This window comes from Diaphorina citri, unplaced genomic scaffold (assembly GCF_000475195.1).
Source record: "Diaphorina citri unplaced genomic scaffold, Diaci psyllid genome assembly version 1.1 scaffold326, whole genome shotgun sequence".
In the NCBI taxonomy this organism is placed as follows: domain Eukaryota; kingdom Metazoa; phylum Arthropoda; class Insecta; order Hemiptera; family Psyllidae; genus Diaphorina; species Diaphorina citri.
Genome location: NW_007377761.1, coordinates 176,582 through 202,919, shown reverse-complemented (window position 1 = coordinate 202,919; position 26,338 = coordinate 176,582). Strand labels below are relative to the sequence as shown.

The following is a 26,338-nucleotide window of genomic DNA, read 5'->3' as shown; positions in this document are numbered from 1 at the left end:
TTTTGTCTATCCATTGACTTTTTGAGTGAATGTAGGTACCAAATTTTTCAACACAAAATTAGTTTAAAACCTACTTTCATATTTGGTCATGTTACTGAAATTAAAAGTAATATCCTCCGCAACCGTGGAGCACTTTTTTATTTAATTGGACCGCTACGCTGTTACACAACCGCTAAGAGTAAAGCAAAAATACCCAGAAAATTTTGCAAAAGCGCTTTTTGAAAGGTTTCAGAGTATGTAGTGTAGGTATTTACTCGTAGTTTGTAAGTCTCCTCAAATAAGTATAGGTACCTACCGTCTCACACTCAGTCTATATTTCACGCAGTTTGTAGTTTCTCAAAATATCAGCTACAGATTCTAGTTCTACCTGTATCACCTTAATGATACCTGAAAGAGGCACCCATCTTTCGGTGCACTTATCCATAGGTAACATAGTAAACCATCTCAATAAACATTGTGAATGGGAGGAGCCATTAGTCATAGGTAAATACAATCTACCTGCCCTAAGTACCCTCAGGTGGTTTCCAAGATGAACCATTCATTAAGATTTTTATGGCACCTCCTGGAAGCAGAAGATATAATTTATCAAAAGACAATAGTCTCAACTCTATAGCCATACATTGTGGATTGCGTTCATTCATTCTTGCTTTGTCGTTTCATTTTTTAACAACACTCAATAATGCACGATTAACTCTATAGCCATACATTGTGGATTGCGTTCATTCATTCTTGCTTTGTCGTTTCATTTTTTAACAACACTCAATAATGCACGATTATAGGCTATCTTTTATGTAATGTGTTAAGTAGGAATACTTTGCCTATCGTTTATGTAATGTAATATTACTATATCACTAATTTATATATTACTTATTTTGTACTTGGTGTAATGTGGTAAGTACTACTAATATCTAAACTTTAGGTATCCAGACAGGTAACTCATTACTATCATTAGGTACTAATATACGTTGGGAGATTCCTTTGGGTAGGGTACACGGTTAACACGGTACACTATCAAAGGCATAGTAATATCAAGGAGTCTTTGGTCTTTACAATTACCTAATTGAAACGATGAATTGGGCCGTAAGTCAAAAGCAACTATCACCGGGTTATCAATGGTAATTCGACGAGTTGCTAGTCATTTTGCATTTCTTGTGTTCCAGACGAATGTTCCCCGTAGTCAAAGTCAGTATCAAAGGCCTGGAACCAGACGCCATGTATACGGTCCTCTTGGAGTTCTTACAGATTGAACAGAAGAGGTTTGTTGGTTTTTACTTCTATTTGTCTTTTTTTCATTTGTATTATAATATTTATAATTATTTAGCCTCGTTCAGGCCCTCTTTCGGGTAAAATGGCTTCTCTAATGTGGTATGTTGTTGAAAATATCACCTTAATGATACCTGAAAGAGGCACCCATCTTTCGGTGCACTTATCCATAGGTAACATAGTAAACCATCTCAATAAACATTGTGAATGGGAGGAGCCATTAGTCATAGGTAAATACAATCTACCTGCCCTAAGTACCCTCAGGTGGTTTCCAAGATGAACCATTCATTAAGATTTTTATGGCACCTCCTGGAAGCAGAAGATATAATTTATCAAAAGACAATAGTCTCAACTCTATAGCCATACATTGTGGATTGCGTTCATTCATTCTTGCTTTGTCGTTTCATTTTTTAACAACACTCAATAATGCACGATTATATTCATGTGTTTGGTTTTTTCCGTGGTTGGTCCAAAAGTGTGAACTCGAAAGTGAATTTAACTCATTTTAAAATTTTGATTTTTAAATCGCAAAACTAAGAAGTTGGTTTATTATTAAAAGTGTTCAATAACATATTGGCCATCAGTGTTGTTAGTTTTTTCGATAAATTATTTCTAACTAATTTTTTTAATTGATTTTGACCCAAGTACCTATATCAGCTATAGATAAGTAAATTTGTATTTAGTGGATACCTATGCCACACGTTCCATATTACACAGAGTTCTTTGCACGATTATATTCATGTGTTTGGTTTTTTCCGTGGTTGGTCCAAAAGTGTGAACTCGAAAGTGAATTTAACTCATTTTAAAATTTTGATTTTTAAATCGCAAAACTAAGAAGTTGGTTTATTATTAAAAGTGTTCAATAACATCTTGGCCATCAGTGTTGTTAGTTTTTTCGATAAATTATTTCTAACTAATTTTTTAAATTGATTTTGACCCAAGTACCTATATCAGCTATGGATAACTAAATTTGTATTTAGTGGATACCTGTGCCACACGTTCCATATTACAAAGAGTTCTTTGAGAAATATTGAATATTACTCAATCATACAGAGGGTGGTTCTGAAGTTCCTAAAAATGAATAATTATTAGAAATAAATAATTACTCTCCAGTAATAGTAGGATAATTTTTTATCCTAATTAAATGATTTTGTTATAAAGCACGGGTGTCTCTCAGCTTGCTTGTTAAGACATTAAATTTTAAAATTTTCGACCCATGTGAATTGTAAAGACGAAAGAAAATCTCTATAGATCCTCTTATAGGTACCTATACGTTTAGTTAGGTACTTGCTTCTAGTGAACTTTCCAAAAAAGTTATCTTCATGGCTTTATAGTGTTGCCATGTCTATTGAAATGATAAAAAGTGATTCTCAGCAATATGAAGCCTATGGAAATCCTCAAGTGATCCTGGAAGATTTAGATCTATGGCTAAAATTTCAAAGTCATACGAATGAAATGATTGTCACTAAAAATGGAAGGTAAGGATTTTGTTCGATGTCAATTTATGTTGTTCTTTTAATTTATCTAATCTTTGGTTACGATTGCCAATACTCGTACGAACAAAACAGTGCTGTACCTATTAAACTCTGGCAATAAAGGTACTATCCTTCATTGACAATCTAGATAAAGCAAATAAACATACGAGACCTTGTTTAAGACTGCTTGGCTAAAGGAACTTGTCAGTCCTATTCGGACAGGATAAACAATAGATAAATAAATATATAAGGATAGGTAATAAGAAAGGTAATCGCTAGGAGACTCAAAAAAGGGGAAGAAAGCTAGAAAGCGTTACGCTATTCCACGTTAAACGCTCACTTTCATTTTAAAAGGGGGTGATATAAAGTTCTCCAATTTTCCTGACTTTATGTTCAGTTGTGTGGAAATGCTTATAGAGGGCGCCACAGATATCATTCTTCACGAATCACTTCCCCTATCTTTTATGTAATGTGTTAAGTAGGAATACTTTGCCTATCGTTTATGTAATGTAATATTACTATATCACTAATTTATATATTACTAATTTTGTACTTGGTGTAATGTGGTAAGTACTACTAATATCTAAACTTTATCCAGACAGGTAACTCATTGCTATCATTAGGTACTAATATACGTTGGGAGATTCCTTTGGGTAGGGTACACGGTTAACACGGTACACTATCAAAGGCATAGTAATATCAAGGAGTCTTTGGTCTTTACAATTACCTAATTGAAACGATGAATTGGGCCGTAAGTCAAAAGCAACTATCACCGGGTTATCAATGGTAATTCGACGAGTTGCTAGTCATTTTGCATTTCTTGTGTTCCAGACGAATGTTCCCCGTAGTCAAAGTCAGTATCAAAGGCCTGGAACCAGACGCCATGTATACGGTCCTCTTGGAGTTCTTACAGATTGAACAGAAGAGGTTTGTTGGTTTTTACTTCTATTTGTCTTTTTTTCATTTGTATTATAATATTTATAATTATTTAGCCTCGTTCAGGCCCTCTTTCGGGTAAAATGGCTTCTCTAATGTGGTATGTTGTTGAAAATCACCCCCCCCCCCCAAAAAAAATCTACGTATCTCACTTAGTCACAAGAATACACGAGTTTTTTAAAATCCTCCCACTAGTTTCAATGGAAATCAAAATCTTCAATGCTATTTTTAAGCACTCGGAACTTGATTTTCGTCTTAGGGGAGCTTGATGAATAACCTTTCAATTTCATGTCTGTCCTAATTCCAGATGGAAATATGTCAATGGCGAATGGGTTCCTGCTGGTAAGCCTGAGCAGCCACCAATGAACGCCATGTACCTTCATCCAGAATCGCCCAATTTTGGAGAACATTGGATGAAAGATTGCGTGTCCTTTGCAAAGGTGAAACTGACCAACCACAGCAATGGAAGCGGACAGGTAAAGTTCCGTTTACCATTTCTACTTTATTTCCATGAGAAACATTTATAGGTAGGTACCTACTTTTTTTATTTATTCTTATAATAATGATCATTAATATCATTATTCAACATGTCGTCGTCATCAAAAAGTATTTACTTCGTTTAAATCAATGACGGCAGTGGAGTTCCTACTTTTTTGGGGACCCACCGCAAGGTTTCGTCTTATGAGAGCCCCTGGGTCAATGCTCGAAATACATGGCAGATAATCAGATATTTTTAGTAGGTATATTACTACATTTAGGGCCCCTGAATTTTCGGGGCCCCCGACTCCGGGGGTAGGCCATGTGCCAGTGAGTCATAATACAAACCTAAGTTATATTGTATACTTGTTTCTTACAGATCATGTTGAACTCGCTGCATAAGTACGAACCTCGGATACATTTAGTCAAAGTTGCTACAGAACAGCAAATCATCAAAACCTTTCCATTTCCTGAAACTCAGTTCATTGCGGTGACAGCTTACCAGAATGAAGAGGTGAGTACTTGATTAATTTTCACTCGAATAATTGAGGTGCAACAGCCCCGTCTATTGGAATTTAGTAAAGAAAGGCCCCAAAATGTAGGTACCCAAAGAGTCCCTAAGTGTAAAGAACAGCAAATCATCAAAACCTTTCCATTTCCTGAAACTCAGTTCATTGCGGTGACAGCTTACCAGAATGAAGAGGTGAGTACTTGACTAATTTTCACTCGAATAATTGAGGTGCAACAGCCCCGTCTATTGGACTGCTCACATGGGAATTTAGTAAAGAAAGGTCCCAAAATCTGTGTAATAAATAACTCTGAGAATGGAATATGGGTGTGCCCAAGGTATATAGGTATATAAAAATACTTTCAAACTTCGTTGAATTTAAATATTTATATCTACCTGCCTGCATACATGCATCTTTTGTATGTATACCTATGACTCAATTGGCTCAGAAGCTTACAAATTACCGTTATTTAACGATCAACATTTTCTTTGCTTCTTTCGTTTAAATATATTTCCAACTATATTCCAGGTGACGTCATTGAAAATCAAATTCAATCCATTTGCGAAAGCTTTTCTAGATGCCAAAGAAAAAACCGACAATTACTACAATCAGCAAACGAGTAAGTAGCATTCATTACTAATTTCCTAAATCCTGATCCAAGTCCACAAAGAAATTATTATCGAAAGCTTTTCTAGATGCCAAAGAAAAAACCGACAATTACTACAATCAGCAAACGAGTAAGTAGCATTCATTACTAATTTCCTAAATTCTGATCCAAGTCCACAAAGAAATTATTATTTAGGCACCTTCTGTATGCACTGAAAGAAAATTTACTTTAGACTGAAATAGGAGAACAGAAAGAGGCTAACCAAAGACGGTCTATTTGGTGCCTAAATTTTGCATTTTTATATGTCTAGGTATGTATTTATTTTAACGAAGGATGCAGAATCAAGTGTAAGCGATCTCGTGATAAAAGAAATTTTGACATCTTCATAGACAACAGACACCAAATTTACATCAGCATTTTTGTTGGCGGTTGAAAATGGTATTTTTATCGTTTTAGGGGAGCTTGATGAATAACCTTTCAATTTCATGTCTGTCCTAATTCCAGATGGAAATATGTCAATGGCGAATGGGTTCCTGCTGGCAAGCCTGAGCAGCCACCAATGAACGCCATGTACCTTCATCCAGAATCGCCCAATTTTGGAGAACATTGGATGAAAGATTGCGTGTCCTTTGCAAAGGTGAAACTGACCAACCACAGCAATGGAAGCGGACAGGTAAAGTTCCGTTTACCATTTCTACTTTATTTCCATGAGAAACATTTATAGGTAGGTACCTACTTTTTTTATTTATTCTTATAATAATGATCATTAATATCATTATTCAACATGTCGTCGTCATCAAAAAGTATTTACTTCGTTTAAATCAATGACGGCAGTGGAGTTCCTACTTTTTTGGGGACCCACCGCAAGGTTTCGTCTTATGAGAGCCCCTGGGTCAATGCTCGAAATACATGGCAGATAATCAGATATTTTTAGTAGGTATATTACTACATTTAGGGCCCCTGAATTTTCGGGGCCCCCGACTCCGGGTGTAGGCTATGTGCCAGTGAGTCATAATACAAACCTAAGTTATATTGTATACTTGTTTCTTACAGATCATGTTGAACTCGTGTTTCGTCTTATGAGAGCCCCTGGGTCAATGCTCGAAATACATGCCAGATAATCAGATATTTTTAGTATATTACTACATTTAGGGCCCCTGAATTTTCGGGGCCCCCGACTCCGGGGGTAGGCCATGTGCCAGTGAGTCATAATACAAACCTAAGTTATATTGTATACTTGTTTCTTACAGATCATGTTGAACTCGCTGCATAAGTACGAACCTCGGATACATTTAGTCAAAGTTGCTACAGAACAGCAAGTGTGCTCATATGCGTCTGATATTTTTATGATTTTTAAACACAATAAAATACGGTAGAAAGTAGATGGATAAAAATAGGAAACTTTTGCTGGAAGTTGGAGAATAGACATATGAAATTGAAATGTGAATATGAAAATGTGGTATGGTTCTGACACGTATCTACAGCACTTGGAGCAAACTAGTACTAATATTTAAATTTGTATAAGCTTAACACAACTTTAAGAGCTGTATGCCCCTATACCTAAGCCGCAGAGTGGGCTTTTTGTGTAAGACGACTAATATCCAAGGTCCTGGTCTATTTTTATGTCAGAGAAACACAAGATCTAATATTTTTTTCGTTTAAATTATCAGAAAGCTGAATTAAACATCTCTGTGCGCCTGGCTTGGAGCAAACTAGTACTAATATTTAAATTTGTATAAGCTTAACACAACTTTAAGAGCTGTATGCCCCTATACCTAAGCCGCAGAGTTGGCTTTTTGTGTAACAGGACTAATATCCAAGGTCCTGGTCTATTTTTATGTCAGAGAAACACAAGATCTAATATTTTTTCGTTTAAATTATCAGAAAGCTGAATTAAACATCTCTGTGCGCCTGTTTCAGGCGCTGAAATTCAACAGAATAAATTACATCACCTAAACCTAATCCCGGTCTTATTAGTTCAACACTGAACTTTAGAACACAACACACACTACAGACTACCTACACCTATTGATAAACTGTAATAAAATTGTGGGGAGGGAGGACGTAAAATGAAATTAAACAAAGAACCTGAGGGAATGTTGTTGCAAAAGCTGAAGTTAGTTAACACTCGAGACCTTAACTACTCATTTAGTATCTGTTAAAGTAAACAAAATGGAAATTATTTACTCAGCGGAAAAGTCAAGTGACTCCTATACAAACGACAAGAAACCTTTCAGTCAATCTCGTATGCCAAGTTTAATTCGCTTGCTTTTTTTTTAGTCATCTAATAGGAGGCTTACTCGTACCTTAATGATTAAAGGATTTAGTATAGGCTTTAGGACTAACAAAAAACCTGGAAGAGAAAATATGTTAGTGACATCCTACAAGACAACAAAAAGTTCTTACAGGCCCTACAAAACTTGGAAAAGAAAACACGCATAACATGGGAATGGGACCGTGTGAAGTGGACTTTAAACCAAATTTTCAGCAGGTACCAAGGGTCCGTGGGAAAATTTCAAATTTCACTTTCCCACAGAGAGAAATTTGGTTTTCACTGTCAGTTGTGTTTGGTGTTTCAAGGAAGGAAGATGTCCCAATGTTAACTTTATTGACAATTTTTCTAATTTAGTTCAAAGTCTGACGATACAAGGTGCATGTAGCAAGTGAGTTTCAGCAGAATAAAGTAAGTGTGTACTTTAAAATAAACTTCATATTTCCTTTCTCGGTACCTTTTTCCACCATAATTTATAGTTACATATTAATTTCCGGAAAAAAGTTACTGTAGTTGGGCAACTTTACAGAAAAATTAGTCCATTATTGAAACCCTTGAAAGCATTCCTTCAGTCGAATTTATCTTTGATTACTATGGTAAAGGTATGAGAGAAAATAGGTAGGTGTGAACTAAACATTTTGAGAAATAGGCAGGGATCAAATTATTATTTAGGCACCTTCTGTATGCACTGAAAGAAAATTTACTTTAGACTGAAATAGGAGAACAGAAAGAGGCTAACCAAAGACGGTCTATTTGGTGCCTAAATTTTGCATTTTTATATGTCTAGGTATGTATTTATTTTAACGAAGAATGCACAATCAAGTGTTAAGCGGTCAAGATGTTCAACTTGTTTTAATGATTAATTTTACTTTTCCAGAGTGGAATGGGAACACAAGGACCAGTAACATTAGAAGTTCGCCATACCTAGCTCAATCTAGAACTAATCAACTGTCCCCTGTAACAAGTACCACATCAGGTGAGCATTTTTTTTTTATCAGGTATCTGTAAAAACTTTTTGGCTAGCCAATGTTCTGGATTTTGTGTATAGGAAAAGGGAAATAGTGTCAATCTACTTAAATTAAGCGAATGCATCTTCTCTTTCAGCATCTACATTTGAAACTTATCCAAATTCATTACGGGCTCCCAGTTGGTCTTCTACTCCCTATCCAACCAGCTACTCCCCCTCAGCCTGGCACCAATACTCATTCGATCTGATACCCAACCAGCCCGACTTGATGAGCACAGTACCTCTGGGAAATTACATCAGTCATGAGGACCTGTCGGAAAACTCCTTAGCAGACAATTCTAGTGAACAGTCGACGCAGCAGTTTTGGATCCATTCAAATTCTTGATTTCGGGTAAGTTGAACATAATTTATCTTAATAACTTCTTTTGTCTTTACTTTTGTCTCTACAGCGACCTGGGTCGGAAGTCAAATTCCTGAGATTCACAAACTTTTTCAAGTAGGTATTTTTAAAACTTTAGTCCTTAATGGTGGCCGAACCGTAGTTTTATCTAGATTTATCTTAATAACTTCTTTTGTCTTTACTTTTGTCTCTACAGCGACCTGGGTCGGAAGTCAAATTCCTGAGATTCACAAACTTTTTCAGGTAGGTATTTTTAAAACTTTAGTCCTTAATGATGGCCGAACCGTAGTTTTATCTAGACTCGGCCCCTGTCACATTTGATATACAATTTTAAATGAACCTCTCTGCAAAGTTTGGGGGGCTTTGACCGAAAACCCAAGTCCTGAGAAGAGTCAAAGCTGTAATCTGTATGGCATTAAACGAGTGAGGAAGGGAGAGGAAGAAAAACATGTGCAAAAACTAAAAATACAAATCACAGTAACGTATATCAATATCAAAGTCGCCAACCCTTTTCCTCATTTTGATTGATCGCTGTTAAAGGAAATGGATGAACTTTCAAATTGCAGACAGGGATAACTTATATCGCACGAACGTTCGAGGTTATTTTAATTGGTTATCTTTAAATTATTTTGATTGAATGAGTTTTCAGTAATTATTCTTGTTGCGAGTATAAGTATGTTTGTGGAAATAGTGGATTTCCTTTTTTTATATTGATTTTATTGTTCGAGTTGTTTATAAGATTCACGTCATCAAAGGTTAGTCTGCTTTTCATTAAGGCATTACCTATTATTTTGTGTAATTAAATTTTATTCATGAGATAAAATTAATAACAATATTCATAAGAAACAGAGTCTGATGAAAATCGATGCGAAAATAATTGAAGACGGAAAAAAACAAGAGAAAAGAAGATAAAGTAAACCTGGAAAACTGCACATATCTTTACAAAGATCTTAAATTATTTTGATTGAATGAGTTTTCAGTAATTATTCTTGTTGCGAGTATAAGTATGTTTGTGGAAATAGTGGATTTCCTTTTTTTTATATTGATTTTATTGTTCGAGTTGTTTATAAGATTCACGTCATCAAAGGTTAGTCTGTTTTTCATTAAGGCATTACCTATTATTTTGTGTGATTAAATTTTATTCATGAGATAAAATTAATAACAATATTTATAAGAAACAGAGTCTGATGAAAATCGATGCGGAAATAATTGAAGACGGAAAAAAAAAAGAGAAAAGAGGATAAAGATAAAGTAAACCTGGAAAACTGCACATATCTTTACAAAGATTGATGAAAAATATTAATATTTACTAGACGAAAAAATATGTGGGTAGATATTCATTGACATGTATAGGTAAGTATGTATGTAATTTGACACCAATTACACAACCATTTCCGAAAATAAAGTAAATAGATGTCCAATCGGGGTTCGAGAACCTCGGGTTAATGCCTACATTTGGGAAAGCAAATTGCACCTACAGAAAATTTTCCTTTTCAATTCTCTCGTGATAAAAGAAATTTTGACATCTTCATAGACAACAGACACCAAATTTACATCAGCATTTTTGTTGGCGGTTGAAAATGGTATTAATTTTTTTCGTAGAACACGGTCTGCATTGTTCCCTCTCATAAGTCAGGAATTTTCTGCTGTAAACTTAAACAACGTCCTAGTCAAATCACCGTGTGCGATTAGGTAGTTGCGAAACTATTCCAATTCATCAAAGCCCCCAAACTTTCATATAGAGAGGCTTAGTAAATTTAATTAGATTATGAAGAATAAAGATAATAAAAAGTTAACAAATATACAAACAATATAGAAACCATCCGCTCAAGCTAATGAGTCTTGTCATCTTCAAATCCTTGCCGGTCACGGTCTGCATTGTTCCCTCTCATAAGTCAGGAATTTTCTGCTGTAAACTTAAACAACGTCCTAGTCAAATCACCGTGTGCGATTAGTTGCGAAACTATTCATCATCATCAAAGCCCCCAAACTTTCATATAGAGAGGCTTAGTAATTTTAATTAGATTATAAAGAATAAAGACAATAAAAAGTAAACAAATATACAAACAATATGGAAACCATCCGCTCAAGCTAATGAGTCTTGTCATCTTCAAATCCTTGCCGGCAAATAAACATACGAGACCTTGTTTAAGACTGCTTGGCTAAAGGAACTTGTCAGTCCTATTCGGACAGGATAAACAATAGATAAATAAAAAATTATATAAGGAAAATAAACATACGAGACCTTGTTTAAGACTGCTTGGCTAAAGGAACTTGTCAGTCCTATTCGGACAGGATAAACAATAGATAAATAAATATATAAGGATAGGTAATAAGAAAGGTAATCGCTAGGAGACTCAAAAAAGGGGAAGAAAGCTAGAAAGCGTTACGCTATTCCACGTTAAACGCTCACTTTCATTTTAAAAGGGGGTGATATAAAGTTCTCCAATTTTCCTGACTTTATGTTCAGTTGTGTGGAAATGCTTATAGAGGGCGCCACAGATATCATTCTTCACGAATTTTCACTTCCCCTATCTTTTATGTAATGTGTTAAGTAGGAATACTTTGCCTATCGTTTATGTAATGTAATATTACTATATCACTAATTTATATATTACTAATTTTGTACTTGGTGTAATGTGGTAAGTACTACTAATATCTAAACTTTATCCAGACAGGTAACTCATTGCTATCATTAGGTACTAATATACGTTGGGAGATTCCTTTGGGTAGGGTACACGGTTAACACGGTACACTATCAAAGGCATAGTAATATCAAGGAGTCTTTGGTCTTTACAATTACCTAATTGAAACGATGAATTGGGCGGTAATTCAAAAGCAACTTTCACAGGGTTATCAATGGTAATTCGACCAGTTATAGTTATTTTGCATTTCTTGCGTTCCAGACGAATGTTCCCCGTAGTCAAAGTCAGTATCAAAGGCCTGGAACCAACGGTTAACACGGTACACTATCAAAGGCATAGTAATATCAAGGAGTCTTTGGTCTTTACAATTACCTAATTGAAACGATGAATTGGGCCGTAAGTCAAAAGCAACTATCACCGGGTTATCAATGGTAATTCGACGAGTTGCTAGTCATTTTGCATTTCTTGTGTTCCAGACGAATGTTCCCCGTAGTCAAAGTCAGTATCAAAGGCCTGGAACCGCCTTGCCGGTTAAAACGCCCCAAAAGTCGAGAAAGCAATCTGCAGTACCGAAAAATGAAAATGATATCTTGTCGTTGATTATGATATTATCGTCTCTTTTCTTGACATAATTAAAGACCAAAAAATGTTACTTTTATTTTATTAAAATAAAAAATAATAAAATAAGGAAAGAAAGGTTCACGCCCCTCGCGACATTCTGACTTTGGGCTCCTGTCAATTCCTTGTTCTTTATTATTATTCCTCTTCTTTCTTTAATATTTACAAAGGTTTTCCTCTAAAGTCATCTCCTGGATCTTTGTTAATCTTTATTATGGAAAAAAAGAAGTAAAACATGATTTTCTTTTGATATTTTTTAGTGGCTTCAAAGTACTACCCTTTCCCCCAGCATTTTTAGGTACCTAGTAAATAAAATTTGCAAATTCGCCCATCATTGCCTAGAAGTTAATCTTTTTCAATTTTCTGTTGTAGACCAGGGAGGAAAAGTTTCATATTTGATACATATCATTCTCTTTATGAAAAATTTCTTTCCTATACATACTGTGTCAACACAGGTTGTTTCACAGTACAGTAACAGTACTTATAATTCAATAATTTCTTTCTCTTTTCAGACGGGACAGAACTGAGGAAAGAAGTAATACGAAAATGAATGGTTTGAGGTTTCTCAAAGACTTTTTTCTCCTTGCGAAAAAAGTATAAAAAGGATAATAATCACTAGAATGTATTTTAATTATTTCTTTTTAAATAATTTTCTGTATCTCCTGCAATCTTTCTCTATTTTTGTCTGAATAACTCTTCAGTCTGTGCTTTTATGAACTAGAACGGTTAGTAGACCACAGAAACTTTAATGACTTGAAATTATTTACTTTATTTTGATTTCCTATTTTTAATTGATTTCCCATTATAGTGATTGAGTACTCCGTACATGTCGATAGGTGGTTTGTGCAATTTATTTAAATATTTATATCTATTCAAATGTAAAACCTAATGAACACTTATCTGTAGAATGTACCTTTAATAATTGTAAGATATCTACATAATGAGCCTTGTAAAAAATTACAATCTTACGATATAAATTAGGGCATAAAATCGAGAGAAGAAATCTGAAACTAAGTGGGAACTTTTTTCCGAAAACCTTTGAACTTTTGAAACTTCGTACCGGAATGGAAGATGTCCTTTGTTATGTTACAATTAATGACATGCAGAATCATGCTAAAGACATATTTACTTCTTTTCTCGTTAAAACCTTCTCTTTTTTTTTTTTTAATTTTCATTTTGCTTCACTTGTTTCAGTGCTTATTACTTTTCTTTACTTTTTTCCCTTCGATATCTTTTATTTCTTTTAAGGGTTGATTATACATATTTAGAATGAAAAAATAAATAAAAATAATAAAGAAACGGGGAAAACATGGAAGAATTACTTGAAAATGTCCTTAAAGAAGAAAATGAAGCCAGCCTATTCAGCCACGTATGTAAGGTGATTGAAAACTACGGACGCCAAAAGTTCCGATCAATATCATACTTGAAAATTTTAACGCTCTGTAAGGCCTAAATTTAATGAGAAAAGTCATCGTTTAAAGTCATTCTATAGTCATCCTTTTGGATATCTACTTTTTTTTACAAATTATTTTTTGATTCGATTCTCACCATAAGCTATAGGTAGTAGGTACTCAAAAGGAACTGGAGTATATCAAATTAGTGGATGTGCCATTTTATCCATAACTGATAGTTATGGAAAATACAAAGGCTAATACTCATGAAAATAAATCCAAATCTTAGAAGGTATTTTTGTCCAGGCAAGAACAAGCGTGTACTCAAGTAGTAGATATAAGTCTTTGTCAAGCTGACTCAACTTTTCGTACATCTTATACATTGCCCTTTACTTGTAGTTTAGTTTTAGGTTTTTATGGCAAGGCAAATGATTGATCAAAAATACAACTAAATTTTATGCTCCACTGAAGTAACTGAATTAAAGCACCGGCATAAACTTCCTATTATATTTCTGTAAAAAAATAACAGGGAACAGAAAAAAAATTACATAACAATGAGGTAAACAATATTCTGCGAGTAAAAATGATTCCTGTGCCTTCCTGTCATATTTTTATGATCAGGAATATACTTATAGGTATGAGTATGATGTTGACAATAGAAAAATGTTTTTAAAATTACCTCAACATTTCTAAGTAATATTTTCCGTAGGTACCCATTTATAAATTCCAATGCGCGGTATCTTTGTCAAACAAATAGAGTGTCTGTTTTTTCTGTAGAATGTCTTTCTTTTAGTCTTCTGGACTACAATATACTTTCTAGTATTTATATTCACCCTTCTTCCGCTTTTTTTTACCATCAATTTTTCCAACAAAAATAAAGGTAATTTAAATATTAGAAAGAAGAGAGAGGAAGAAAAAATGAAATATTTCCGACAGGGTGGTCAATTTAGATTTCAGACTCCGTTAGTTTATTACAAATGAAGCCTTTGTTGAATTTGAAATTCACTGTTTTACCCCGTCTGCCTTGTAAGCGCTAGGCCGCGGGTTCGATTCCCGCCCGGGGCGGATTTTATCCTGATGGGATGATGTTCGTTCTCGGAACGGCCTGGCTTTCTCCTATCCTGTCTTCCTTCTCTCTTCGATTTCGGGACGATAAGACCCTAGCAGTTACAGTTCCCTCTGTCAAACCTCTTTTAAAAAAATGAATATTGCAGAGTTCGCACGCCATCATGTGAATCGGTTTGCAAAGGTGTGGGGCGTAAAAAACCATGGTGTACTCATGAACATAGCTAAAACCTCCTGAGACTTTTGATAAATATAGTAGGTACTTTCATTGAAGATACCAAGACAAAACTTTCTTTTAGGTGACGTCAAACTTGAAAACCTAATTTGACAAACGGGATGGTGGAAAATATTTTCGCCTGACAAAACTGTTACGTAATAAGCCTCATAAAGACTCCTAGTATATGACAAAACTTAAATTGAGCATGTGGTTATTTAATAAAATGTAGAATGACATCCTTATTAGACGAGAATATGCTAAAGGATCCAAATGTAGGACAGTGGGTGACAGATTCCTACATTCACATATTATTATGTAGAAGCTTCTGTATTATTGTTTGTATAATAAAATACTTATTCATTGTACCTACTAACTCCGATGTTGGATTTCACCAATATTTATTCAGTCATTGGAACTCCTGTTAAGCTAACAGCCAGTTAAGTTCCATTTAATTTGTGTTGGCTTATCAGGGCTGTTAAGCTAACGGACTAGTTCTATAGAAACGTATTGGGGGGGGGGAATAAACAATACTCGTCTTGTATGTACTTGTAATGAATTTGATGGCACATTCGTTCTCTTGACAAAATTTTTGATGGCAAATTCGAGGGAATCAGGTAAAGTTTCATATTTGATACATATCATTCTCTTTATGAAAAATTTCTTTCCTATACATACTGTGTCAACACAGGTTGTTTCACAGTACAATAACAGTACTTATAATTCAATAAATTTCTTTCTCTTTTCAGACGGGACAGAACTGAGGAAATAAGTAATACGAAAATGAATGGTTTGAGGTTTCTCAAAGACTTTTTTCTCCTTGCGAAAAAGTATAAAAAGTATAATAATCACTAGAATGTATTTTAATTATTTCTTTTTAAATAATTTTCTGTATCTCCTGCAATCTTTCTCTATTTTTGTTTGAATAACTCTTCAGTCTGTGTTTTTATGAACTAGAACGGTTAGTAGACCACAGAAACTTTTAATGACTTGAAATTATGTATTTTATTTTGATTTCCCATTTTTAATTGATTTCCCATTATAGTGATTGAGTACTCCGTACATGTAGATAGGTGGTTTGTGCAATTTATTTAAATATTTATATCTATTCAAACATGACCATTAGCAAAAAATACGAACTATTCTAGGAGGGTAAAAGCTCAGGAGAAGAAAAGCGGAAAACCTTATGTGACATAGTAAGTTAAAACACTAAAGACAAATTGAGCCACATTTCCCAAACATATATCTTTTTTCGTTTTTAATAGTGGAGGCAGCAATTTTCAGTTCTTGTTACTAGCCCGGATTTTTCTTCGTTATTTGTCCGACTAATTAACCTTTATTATGTAGGTAGATCCCTAGATATATTTTGTCAAGATTTTAACTGAATTTCATTAATGGTATATTTACTAATAGGTATTGTCTGTATGTCTGTATTCCTTTAATAAAAAATTTAGGGTCCTTATTTTTTTATTACTTCAAATGACAGAAACACTTGAAATATGTAGGTACATATTCCAAGGAAATATATTACTTTCTCCATGGTACAGGTTCTTTCATAGTAAAATTTGCTATTGCTGTAGGTACGTATGTAAAGGGTTTTCTTTACTTTTTTCCCTTCGATATCTTTTATTTCTTTTAAGGGTTGATTATACATATTTAGAATGAAAAAAAAACAAGGAAAACATGGTTTTACTTGAAAATGTCCTTAAAGAAGGAAATAAATATTGTGGAGTTCGCACGCCATCATGTGAATCGGTTTGCAAAGGTTGTGGGGCGGAAAAAACCATGGGGTACTCATGAACATAATAGGTAAAACCTTTTGAGACTTTTGATAAATAAAGTAGGTACTTTCATTGAAGATACCAAGACAAAACTTTCTTTTAGATGACGTCAAACTGGTGGAAAATATTTTCGGGATGACAAACGGGATGGTGGAAAATATTTTCGCCTGACAAAACTGTTACGTAATAAGCCTCATAAAGACTCCTAGTATATGACAAAACTTAAATTGAGCATGTGGTTATTTAATAAAATGTAGAATGACATCCTTATTAGACGAGAATATGCTAAAGGATCCAAATGTAGGACAGTGGGTGACAGGGTAATAATAATAGTAGTGCTTATTTATACTGCTCGCATAGGACTGAAAAGTCCCTTTACTCCAGCAGTAGGCTACTACTCTTATTGTGGTCAAATTCTCAAATTATATTGAGGATAAAATTCCATACCTCGGCTGGGATTGAACCCACCAGGGTGTCTACCAGACTGGAAAACCGGGAATTGTCAGGGAATTTCACGGAGACTGGAAAAGTCAGGGAATTGTCAGGGAATTTCTCAAAAAATTGACAAAAATCCAAAAAGTCAGGGAATTTTTCAAACTAAAAAAAAAAAAAAATCGGTCCATAAAAAAGTATGCAACCTTGAAGGGGCAACTCATATTTTCTCGAAAAAATTTCGCCTGTGGCGCTGTAATTTGTAATAGGTACCTATCTTTTTTTTTTTTATCAATAACGAATAAAATTAGCTTTATTGTTTCCATATTACCTAATTCAGGCAGGTGTATCTAGAATTTCCCATTCTTTGTAAGTCTTCAGTAATATAGAATACGTTCTAGTATTCCCAAATTATAAAGCAGCGTCCATAGGTACTTTAGACATTTCAAATTGCCTGCACACTAATCGACATATTCGAAGTCAATCGACATTTACTGAAACACTTCCAAACTATCACTTTCTTTTTCAGTCCATCAAATTACATTGATCTTACCTAGTTTATATGGGTTTCAGTCGATGTCGATTGACTTTGGTCGCTATGTAGTGTGGACGCACCTTGAAATCTAAAAGTGCGTCTACATGGTGCGCCGCGGTAGAGCTGCCGAAATGGAGATCATGGGTGTGCGCCATAAAAATGAAAATGTTTGTCAGCTATGGTGAGCTAAAGACTAAAGTTGTTCATGTTTTGTACTTAAGTGTAAAAAAAATAAAAAATAAATCAGAAATACCTAATTTGCATAGCTATTACCTAGGTACTCTTAGGCCAGCCACTCACTATCAAGTAGACTGACAGGTCCACCTGATAGACTGATTAGAGAGCGGCTGGCCTTAGAACACGTTATTCTCACAGAATTTCGACACAACCAACTAATGTAATACAAGGTAGTACCTTGATAGGTAGGTATGTTTTCACTGATTTTCTTTTGTAGGCTGGTATCATGAACGCTGTCACAATGAGAAAAAAAAATCTACATTATCATGTTCCACTTGTGTTTTCTTCACCACCCAGGAAATTACACAAACTGCCTCCAGACTTTCGGATACGCTGCAGTAGGTTGTTTCGGTTTCTTTGCCACCCTCACATCCCCTCCCCTCTCTCCTTCCCTTTTCCCCTCCCTTCGTCCTCTCCCTCCCCCTCCATTCTTTTCCCCCACTCTAATACGTGATGAAATAGTACATTCGTCGTATACGCGGAAAATGCTTGCGGCAATTCGGGAAAAAGTCGAAGAAGAAGAAAAAGAAGACGAAGGGGAGGAAGAAGGATAAAGTAGAAGAAGAACTTGAACTTGAACTTGAACGAAAATAACTTTATTTTTAACAAAACAAAATTACAAAGGTTAGCTCACCCCCAAAGCTTACAAAAACTTCTTGGGGGTGTAGGTGATTCTTCTTCTCTTATTTCCTTATTTTCTTCAGTTGTTCCTTCGATTTACTTCAACAAGTTTTTCTTTGATTTTCATTTTTGCGATTCTACTATTGTTCTCATCAAGAAAATCTCCACATATTTCTTCGATTAATTTAGGTATTAAAAGAAGAAGAAGAAGAAGAAGAAGAAGAAGAAGAAGAAGAAGAAAAAAAAAATCTGTTGTGACGCAGGGGAATAGGGTGGAAAATCTTGAAAAAGTAGACTGGAAATTTGGAAAAAATGAGAGGCTGTTGTGGGATGAAAAAAGATTGGAGAATTAATGTTGAACAGGCTTGGGAACATTACTTGAAGAAGAAGAAGAAGAAGAAGAAGAAGGAGAAAAAAAAAAAGTCTGTTGTGACGCAGGGGAATAGGGTGGAAAATCTTGAAAAGGTAGACTGGAAATTTGGAAAAAATGGACTGGAAAACCGAGAAAAGTCAGGGAATTTTATTTTTCCATTTTGGTAGACACCCTGACCCACGCCCTCCTGTTTACCAGGCGAACGCCTTGACCACTACACCACCGAGGCAGGGTAGTGTAAATTGTATACAAATGTAATAGGTTCTTTGGGATTTCATTTGTCACGAATGTTCAATAAGATACAGACATAGGAGAAATGTATGAGAGAAAAGTTGCCTTTTGACAGGACCGTCAATATTTTCTACTTTTGGTTTCGAAACCAGAGTCCTACATAAGAGATTGTGTCCCTACTTGTTTACATACTTGAGTCTTGTTTCTATTTTAAATGAAATTTTCTTACGATGAAATAACTCACGTGCAACTAATGCTCTTTATTAGCATTATTAAAATTATCGGAGGAAACTGAATTTGTAATTTAATTTCATCTCAACGACTTTTTACAATGCAGTGTCCTTTCGCGTTCGCTTCTTCGCATTTTTGATTCGGTAATCATAATCAAGATATCTTTTGGACGGAGGAATATGTTTGTTTGGAGACTTTAATGAGTTGGTTAAAGTAATGGGATTTTGTTAGAAGTAAAGCTATGTAAGATTCATGAATGGGTGAATATTTTGTTTCGTTTTTACAAATCTTCGCTTGTCCATTCGATCTCATCTTTTACTTTGCTAGCTTTTGTTCAATTAAGATCTTCTTTGAGTTCTCAAAGTCTTAATTTTCAATGATCCATTCGATCTCATCTTTTACTTTGCTAGCTTTTGTTCAATTAAGATCTTCTTTGAGTTCTCAAAGTCTTAATTTTCAATGATTTTTTCCCTTTCCTCACAACTCAACGGTAAAGTGAAGTACTTTTCCCGCACGTAATATACCTACCGATAACATCACAAACAATAAAAATAATAAAAAATTGTTTTCTTTTGTGACATACTAAAAAAAAAGTTGATTAAATTATTGTATAATACGGAGATTTGTAACAAAATACAGAGATATATTTATAACAAAATGATAGAGCGCTCAGGCGAAACTTTTTCCTAGATTCGATTTGTCAACGTCTTAAAACGATGGCAAAAAAGACAGAGGAAAAAAAGAGAACGCCCAAACTTCCCTCGTTGTTGAGTGATGAAGATGATGATATGAAAATATATAAAAATTCACCCTTCTTTTGACATGAATCAACTTTCCCGCACGTAATATACCTACCGATAACATCACAAACAATAAAAATAATAAAAAATTGTTTTCTTTTGTGACATACTAAAAAAAAAAGTTGATTAAATTATTGTATAATACGGAGATTTGTAACAAAATACAGAGATATATTTATAACAAAATGATAGAGCGCTCAGGCGAAACTTTTTCCTAGATTCGATTTGTCAACGTCTTAAAACGATGGCAAAAAAGACAGAGGAAAAAAAGAGAACGCCCAAACTTCCCTCGTTGTTGAGTGATGAAGATGATGATATGAAAATATATAAAAATTCACCCTTCTTTTGACATGAATCAACTATGAAATGAAATATTTCCGACAGGGTGGTCAATTTAGATTTCAGACTCCGTTAGTTTATTACAAATGAAGCCTTTGTTGAATTTGAAATTCTCTGTTTATCTGATTGGTTATACTTTGTCACCCTTGGTTATACATACTTTGACATTTAAATTTACAGGCCTGTTCGGGATTGAAACATTGAGGCTGAGAGGACTTCTAAATAGCCAGCATCACGTGGTGTACTAAGCGGCCAACAACTCCAGTAATTCATCAGGAACTATTACGTAGAACTTGCTATAGCCGCTGGCTTACGCTTTAAAAAGGACTACTTCTTGACAATTTTATACCCTACCCTTTTATAAATTTTAACCACCCTGTATGGTAAACCTGTAGGCATTCCTACATTCACATATTATTATGTAGAAGCTTCTGTATTATTGTTTGTATAATAAAATACTTATTCATTGTACCTACTAACTCCGCGTACGTAATATGTTGTATGCTTTTTCAATTTACATAGTCGATATTAGATTATAATACTTTATTATTTTTTGTTATCATGTCTTTTATCTGCGGCTATGAACTGAAACAATTTTTTATAATGTCGCATGTAGGAGAATATTTCGTCTTTTTTTTATTATTGGTATTACTTGGAGCTTTATACATATGTATACAACATTGTTATGTAAGGGTGTAGGTATAGGGTAAATATTATGTAGATGTCAGAAATATTCATCAATGTTTTCCTTGGCATTGTCACAACCTTTGAATCATTTTATCCTCATGCTCTACAAAAATTTAGAAGAAAATAAATTGCCATCTCATCTTCTTAACCTAAGTACATAGTCCTCACTTGGGAGGGAGGAAAGATATCCTTCTTGGAAAAATGAATACTGCATATAAAATGGAAAAGGTTTCCCCTCCCAAATTTAATTTTCACATAGCACATTGACGATTTGAAATCTCTTGGTCACCTTCTTCATGAAAATGTTTTTCCTCTCTATAATTTTTCCTGTCAAAATATAAAATAAAACATTTAAAAACGGGAAAATAATGAAGATAGATTGAAAACACGATTCGGATGACCATTAGCAAAAAATACGAACTATTCTAGGAGGGTAAAAGCTCAGGAGAAGAAAAGCGGAAAACCTTATGTGACATAGTAAGTTAAAACACTAAAGACAAATTGAGCCACATTTCCCAAACATATATCTTTTTTCGTTTTTAATAGTGGAGGCAGCAATTTTCAGTTCTTGTTACTAGCCCGGATTTTTCTTCGTTATTTGTCCGACTAATTAACCTTTATTATGTAGGTAGATCCCTAGATATATTTTGTCAAGATTTTAACTGAATTTCATTAATGGTATATTTACTAATAGGTATTGTCTGTATGTCTGTATTCCTTTAATAAAAAATTTAGGGTCCTTATTTTTTTATTACTTCAAATGACAGAAACACTTGAAATATGTAGGTACATATTCCAAGGAAATATATTACTTTCTCCATGGTACAGGTTCTTTCATAGTAAAATTTGCTATTGCTGTAGGTACGTATGTAAAGGGTAAAACTATGTATTTCTTTGATTTTGAAAAGCTCAAAGTCCAAGAAAAAACAAAGCTGAGATAGATTTCTGAGTGTTTCTTTCAAAGCGTTTTCAACATCTCTCTTAACAAATGACCTTACAACATTCATTAGATTGTTCCTTTGCAGTTCCCTGTATTCTCTTCTTTATCCACATGTGTTTCTATTTCATCACGGCGAGTTTTTTTAGTATTTTTGTGTCACCCTGGTCAGAGATGTTTTTGTTTTCTCTGAATTAAAAATTAGAGAAATGTTTTTGGCATTTTGGAACTATTTTAACCAAACCATATTCATAAAAGCTATTAGGTACCTATCTCGAGGGTCTTTAATAAGTCCAATTTTAATTGGTCACATCAGCAATTTGTTCTGGATAAAGATAAAATTTTCAGGTTACTTACCCACTGATCTTGTTTTCTTTCAGATCTATTTTTGAAGTAAGTGCCTACATTTCAATAAAATTCAAGGTTAGTAATATTTAAAACTACCTACCTTAAATTTTTGAAAAGGTTTGGCCATCACATCAGTAGATAAAACTACAGTTCGTGAATTTGTTAGGGGCCTATATTTTCTCAGAGCATTGTGCACTTGTTTGATTGAGGAATCGATATTATCTAGTTTTCTTTTTCTCCATCTAATGATAAGACATTTATCATTGTTTTTGCTTCATTTAATTTATTTGGTTTCCTCGTATAAAAAATATATATATTTTACATTGTCAACATGTATTACATATATTTTGCTCTCTTTAAATATTGTCCACAAAATTTCTCTTGTTATGTCTTCACATTTTTCTCTTCTCTTTAGGGCCATTTATAATCTTTGTCTCATTAACCTTATCACAAAAAAATGTTATTTTTTAGATTTTTATTTTTTATGAAAAAAAGAATCCTGTATTTTTTTATCTAGTTTTTTTTTCCGGGCATTTATCATAGCAAAAAGAAAACTAAAAGAGAGGTAATAAGTCATCAGAAACATAACAAAAGACTTGATTGGATATTTTTGGTCATGCTACTTTCTTTGTTCTCATTATTTTGGACATTAAATTACGTCCAATTCAGTCATTGATAGATTTATCTTTGAAGCAGGTATTTTTTCATAGTTCCGACTCTTGATTTTGGAAAAGCGATTTCCCTTTAAAGAAATGAATGAAACCAAAATAACAGGTATTCTCTCTCCCTCCCTATATCTCTCTCGCCATTGCTTTAAGTACAAGGTAGTTTGAAAATTTCTTCTTTCCCCAAGCTCCCACAAACGTGTGATATGAAAAGTCAAAACCATACACGAAAAAATTGACGTTTTAACTTCCGGCTAAAGACTACACACAATCAACAAATAATATGAGGTAGGTAGGTACTTGCATAAGGTTGGAATATATCTTGAGGCTGTTTATTATTTTGATAGGAGTTTATTTAAGCATGAAACATAAGTACATACATTTTCTGAAATGACGAGTGTAACTTTCAGTGAAAACTTTTAGCTCTAGAATCAGAATAGATTAAATGAGATGAAAATAATGGAAAACCTCAAGCACCTGTCGTGATGTATATTGCAGTGACGGATTGGAAATGTAACACTAACTACAACTAAATGGAGCAGAGACGTATTTCCAGTTTTGAAGTCTCAGAAATCCTCCAGATTGTTTTATTTGTATTAATTGAATATAGTTTTTCTATTAACATGTAGCAAATAAAGGTGTGGTTTTCAATAAAATATTTTATTAGTGGATGTGCCTCTTTTTCCAATCTCCCAACCCATTATACCCTACACCACTATAATTTGCTTACCTATTTACTGTAACCTTTGCAAAGGCCAGCTGGTCAGTTTATTATTAAATGATTAATGAATTTCATATTTACTTGGTTCATACTTTTTATTGTTTAGAACAAAGACTATATGACGAGACTGTTTAACACATTCAGTGCTGAGGGTTTTTTGCCAACTCATTGAGTCTTTTTTGCCAACCCTAATACCTTTTCTTTAAAACAATATTACTATTTAAAAATTATTACCAAATTTGGCCTTATTATAAAACCAAATTATAACTTTAATATTGAACAGGAATTAGTATTTCATTTTAATTCTGTTGAAAATTCGAACCGAGTAAACCAAGAAAAAACACATTGGTCACACATAATTATCTACGCGAGATTATCAGTATCCCACAGCAAACCTGTTAACGGGGATAATTTTTAAACAATGATTTATCATGTAGTGAAGGACAGTGGAAAACTTGAGCATAATTTATCATTTATTATTATTATTTTAAATAGCACTTTTTTTGTTTATTGTTGACGGATTTTTGGACAGAGAATGAGTTTGTAATTTTTTAGAAAACGCTGAAAACCTATTGGATTTTTCCAGCCCATCTCTTTTATAATAATATTATTGCTCAAATTTTTATTTTTCCGCTAAATTTATACATTCCCATTTCCTAAGCATACAGGCCTATTCTATTTATCTTATCTTGCCCGCTCACCTATCCTAGGTGCTTATACATTTCAGTAATTCCTCTGCAGCTTAGTAGACCCATCTGTTAAAACACAAATATCCTTCAATACAACAAATCGGATTTAAAATCTTTATCACTGAAAAGCGGTGTAATTGCATTTAATTTATAGGTAGGACTGTATGTCAATTGCATAGGTATAGAACAAGTTGTCTAATATTCGTGCATACTGGATCAGCCATACAACGGTTGAACGGTTCACTATGATATTATTTTTTATACAATGTTGTGAAGATGTCATAGAAAGATTATAATAGTAGACACTAATAAAATGATTATTAAAGACGAGATCCCCTTATGTTAATTTTGTGCCATGGACCGTCAGGAGTTCATTACCTACCTTCTTTTCTTTTTGGGATAAAGATCTTTTTCGCCAATTAGCCTACTATTTTGTACAGTTCATATTTGTATACCATTTTCTGATTTATCCTTTAGAATCTTTAGATTGTTACGAGTAGAATAGTTTTTATGAATGAACTTGGTCTATAAATGTATTTATACTTTTAGTTTTGAGTGAAAAGTAACCACTAGGCCCAAAACGAAGCCCTGTATAACATAGAGTTTGTTATCCAGCCTAAAGTTTCGAGTCCAATATAAAATGTATTATACGTTTTCTCCATACTTCACTATCTCTCTGGGCAGTTGATATATTTACAATGTGGGATCTGTCTCAAAGGGATTACGTATTGTGTAATCCGGTGTTATTAAAGTTGCTTGTTTTCTCCTGAATACATAAACAATTCTCGTATAAACAATCCTATGTGTATAAACCATTTCCCACTGTGTCTAGGTGGAAACTTTCAGATTATATTTAAACACAATATACCATGTATAATACATAGTTTACATTTGTATACTGTTTACTCGCAGGCAGTAAAGTTACTTGTATACCTGTTGTGCTGTATATCTTTTCACTCAAAGTCTGAAACTCTGTAATATTTCGTTTTTCCCGAGAGCTTTCGTGGAATACTTCATATGAAACGTCAGAGAGAAAAAAAGTGTAACATTTGAGATCTGACATGCTAATAGAATAACGCCTATATATAATTATTATCCTCATCTCATCCCTGATGTTACCCATATACTCCAAGGTGGAGTTATATACTTGCATTAGAAAGAGTATTTAGCTGACTCAAACCTAGCACGTAGTGCTGAAGAGTTACAATATAATATGATATGTATAACATGGGAGTTTTTTTTTTTTTAATCTGTAAATAATAAAAAAAAGTGCACACATGAGTAGCATTACGGGCTCTTCCATTAATCTATTAGCTAAAAAGTACTATTAGCATTATCTCGTATTAAAACATTACCTAACGACTAGTGGAGGATTCATAAATTTAATAGACTAACCAACAAAACTCGTTTGTAGCAGTGAAAGAGGCACATCCACTAAGTAAATGGTGGATGTGTCTATTTTACTTGACGGGCTCTTCCATTAATCTATTAGCTAAAAAGTACTATTAGCATTATCTCGTATTAAAACATTACCTAACGACTAGTGGAGGATTCAGAAAATTAATAGACTAACCAACAAAACTCGTTTAGAGCAGTGAAAGAGGCACATCCACTTAGTAAATGGTGGATGTGTCTATTTTACTTAAACTTCCATTGGGCTTGTCTGTTTGTTACGCGATAATTCTTGAATGGTTTGTCCGATTCTGATGAAATTCGGTGAATATTTACAACAACATGGGGGGAATTTGTTCATTCGTTTTTGCGTATCATTGGTTTTGAGGGGTCCTCGTGGGGGCTCTTTTTCTGAACGAGGTCTACAGTTTTCTAAATTATGTACCTACTAAAACTTGGGATTTTTAGTCAATAAAGAGT

General features: G+C 33.9%; 1 protein-coding gene across 1 annotated transcript; it reads left to right on the top strand.

Moving 5' to 3' along the window:
* Positions 1-2,553: 2,553 nt before the first annotated feature.
* On the top strand, positions 2,554-13,182 carry LOC103507581 (T-related protein-like). Its single transcript, XM_026822411.1, has 8 exons — positions 2,554-2,741; positions 3,570-3,665; positions 3,982-4,150; positions 4,531-4,665; positions 5,189-5,279; positions 8,417-8,515; positions 8,644-8,897; positions 12,682-13,182. Exons 1-7 carry the CDS (start codon positions 2,605-2,607, stop codon positions 8,889-8,891), a joined length of 975 nt encoding a protein of 324 aa, XP_026678212.1. The 5' UTR covers positions 2,554-2,604; the 3' UTR covers positions 8,892-8,897; positions 12,682-13,182.
* Positions 13,183-26,338: the final 13,156 nt, after the last annotated feature.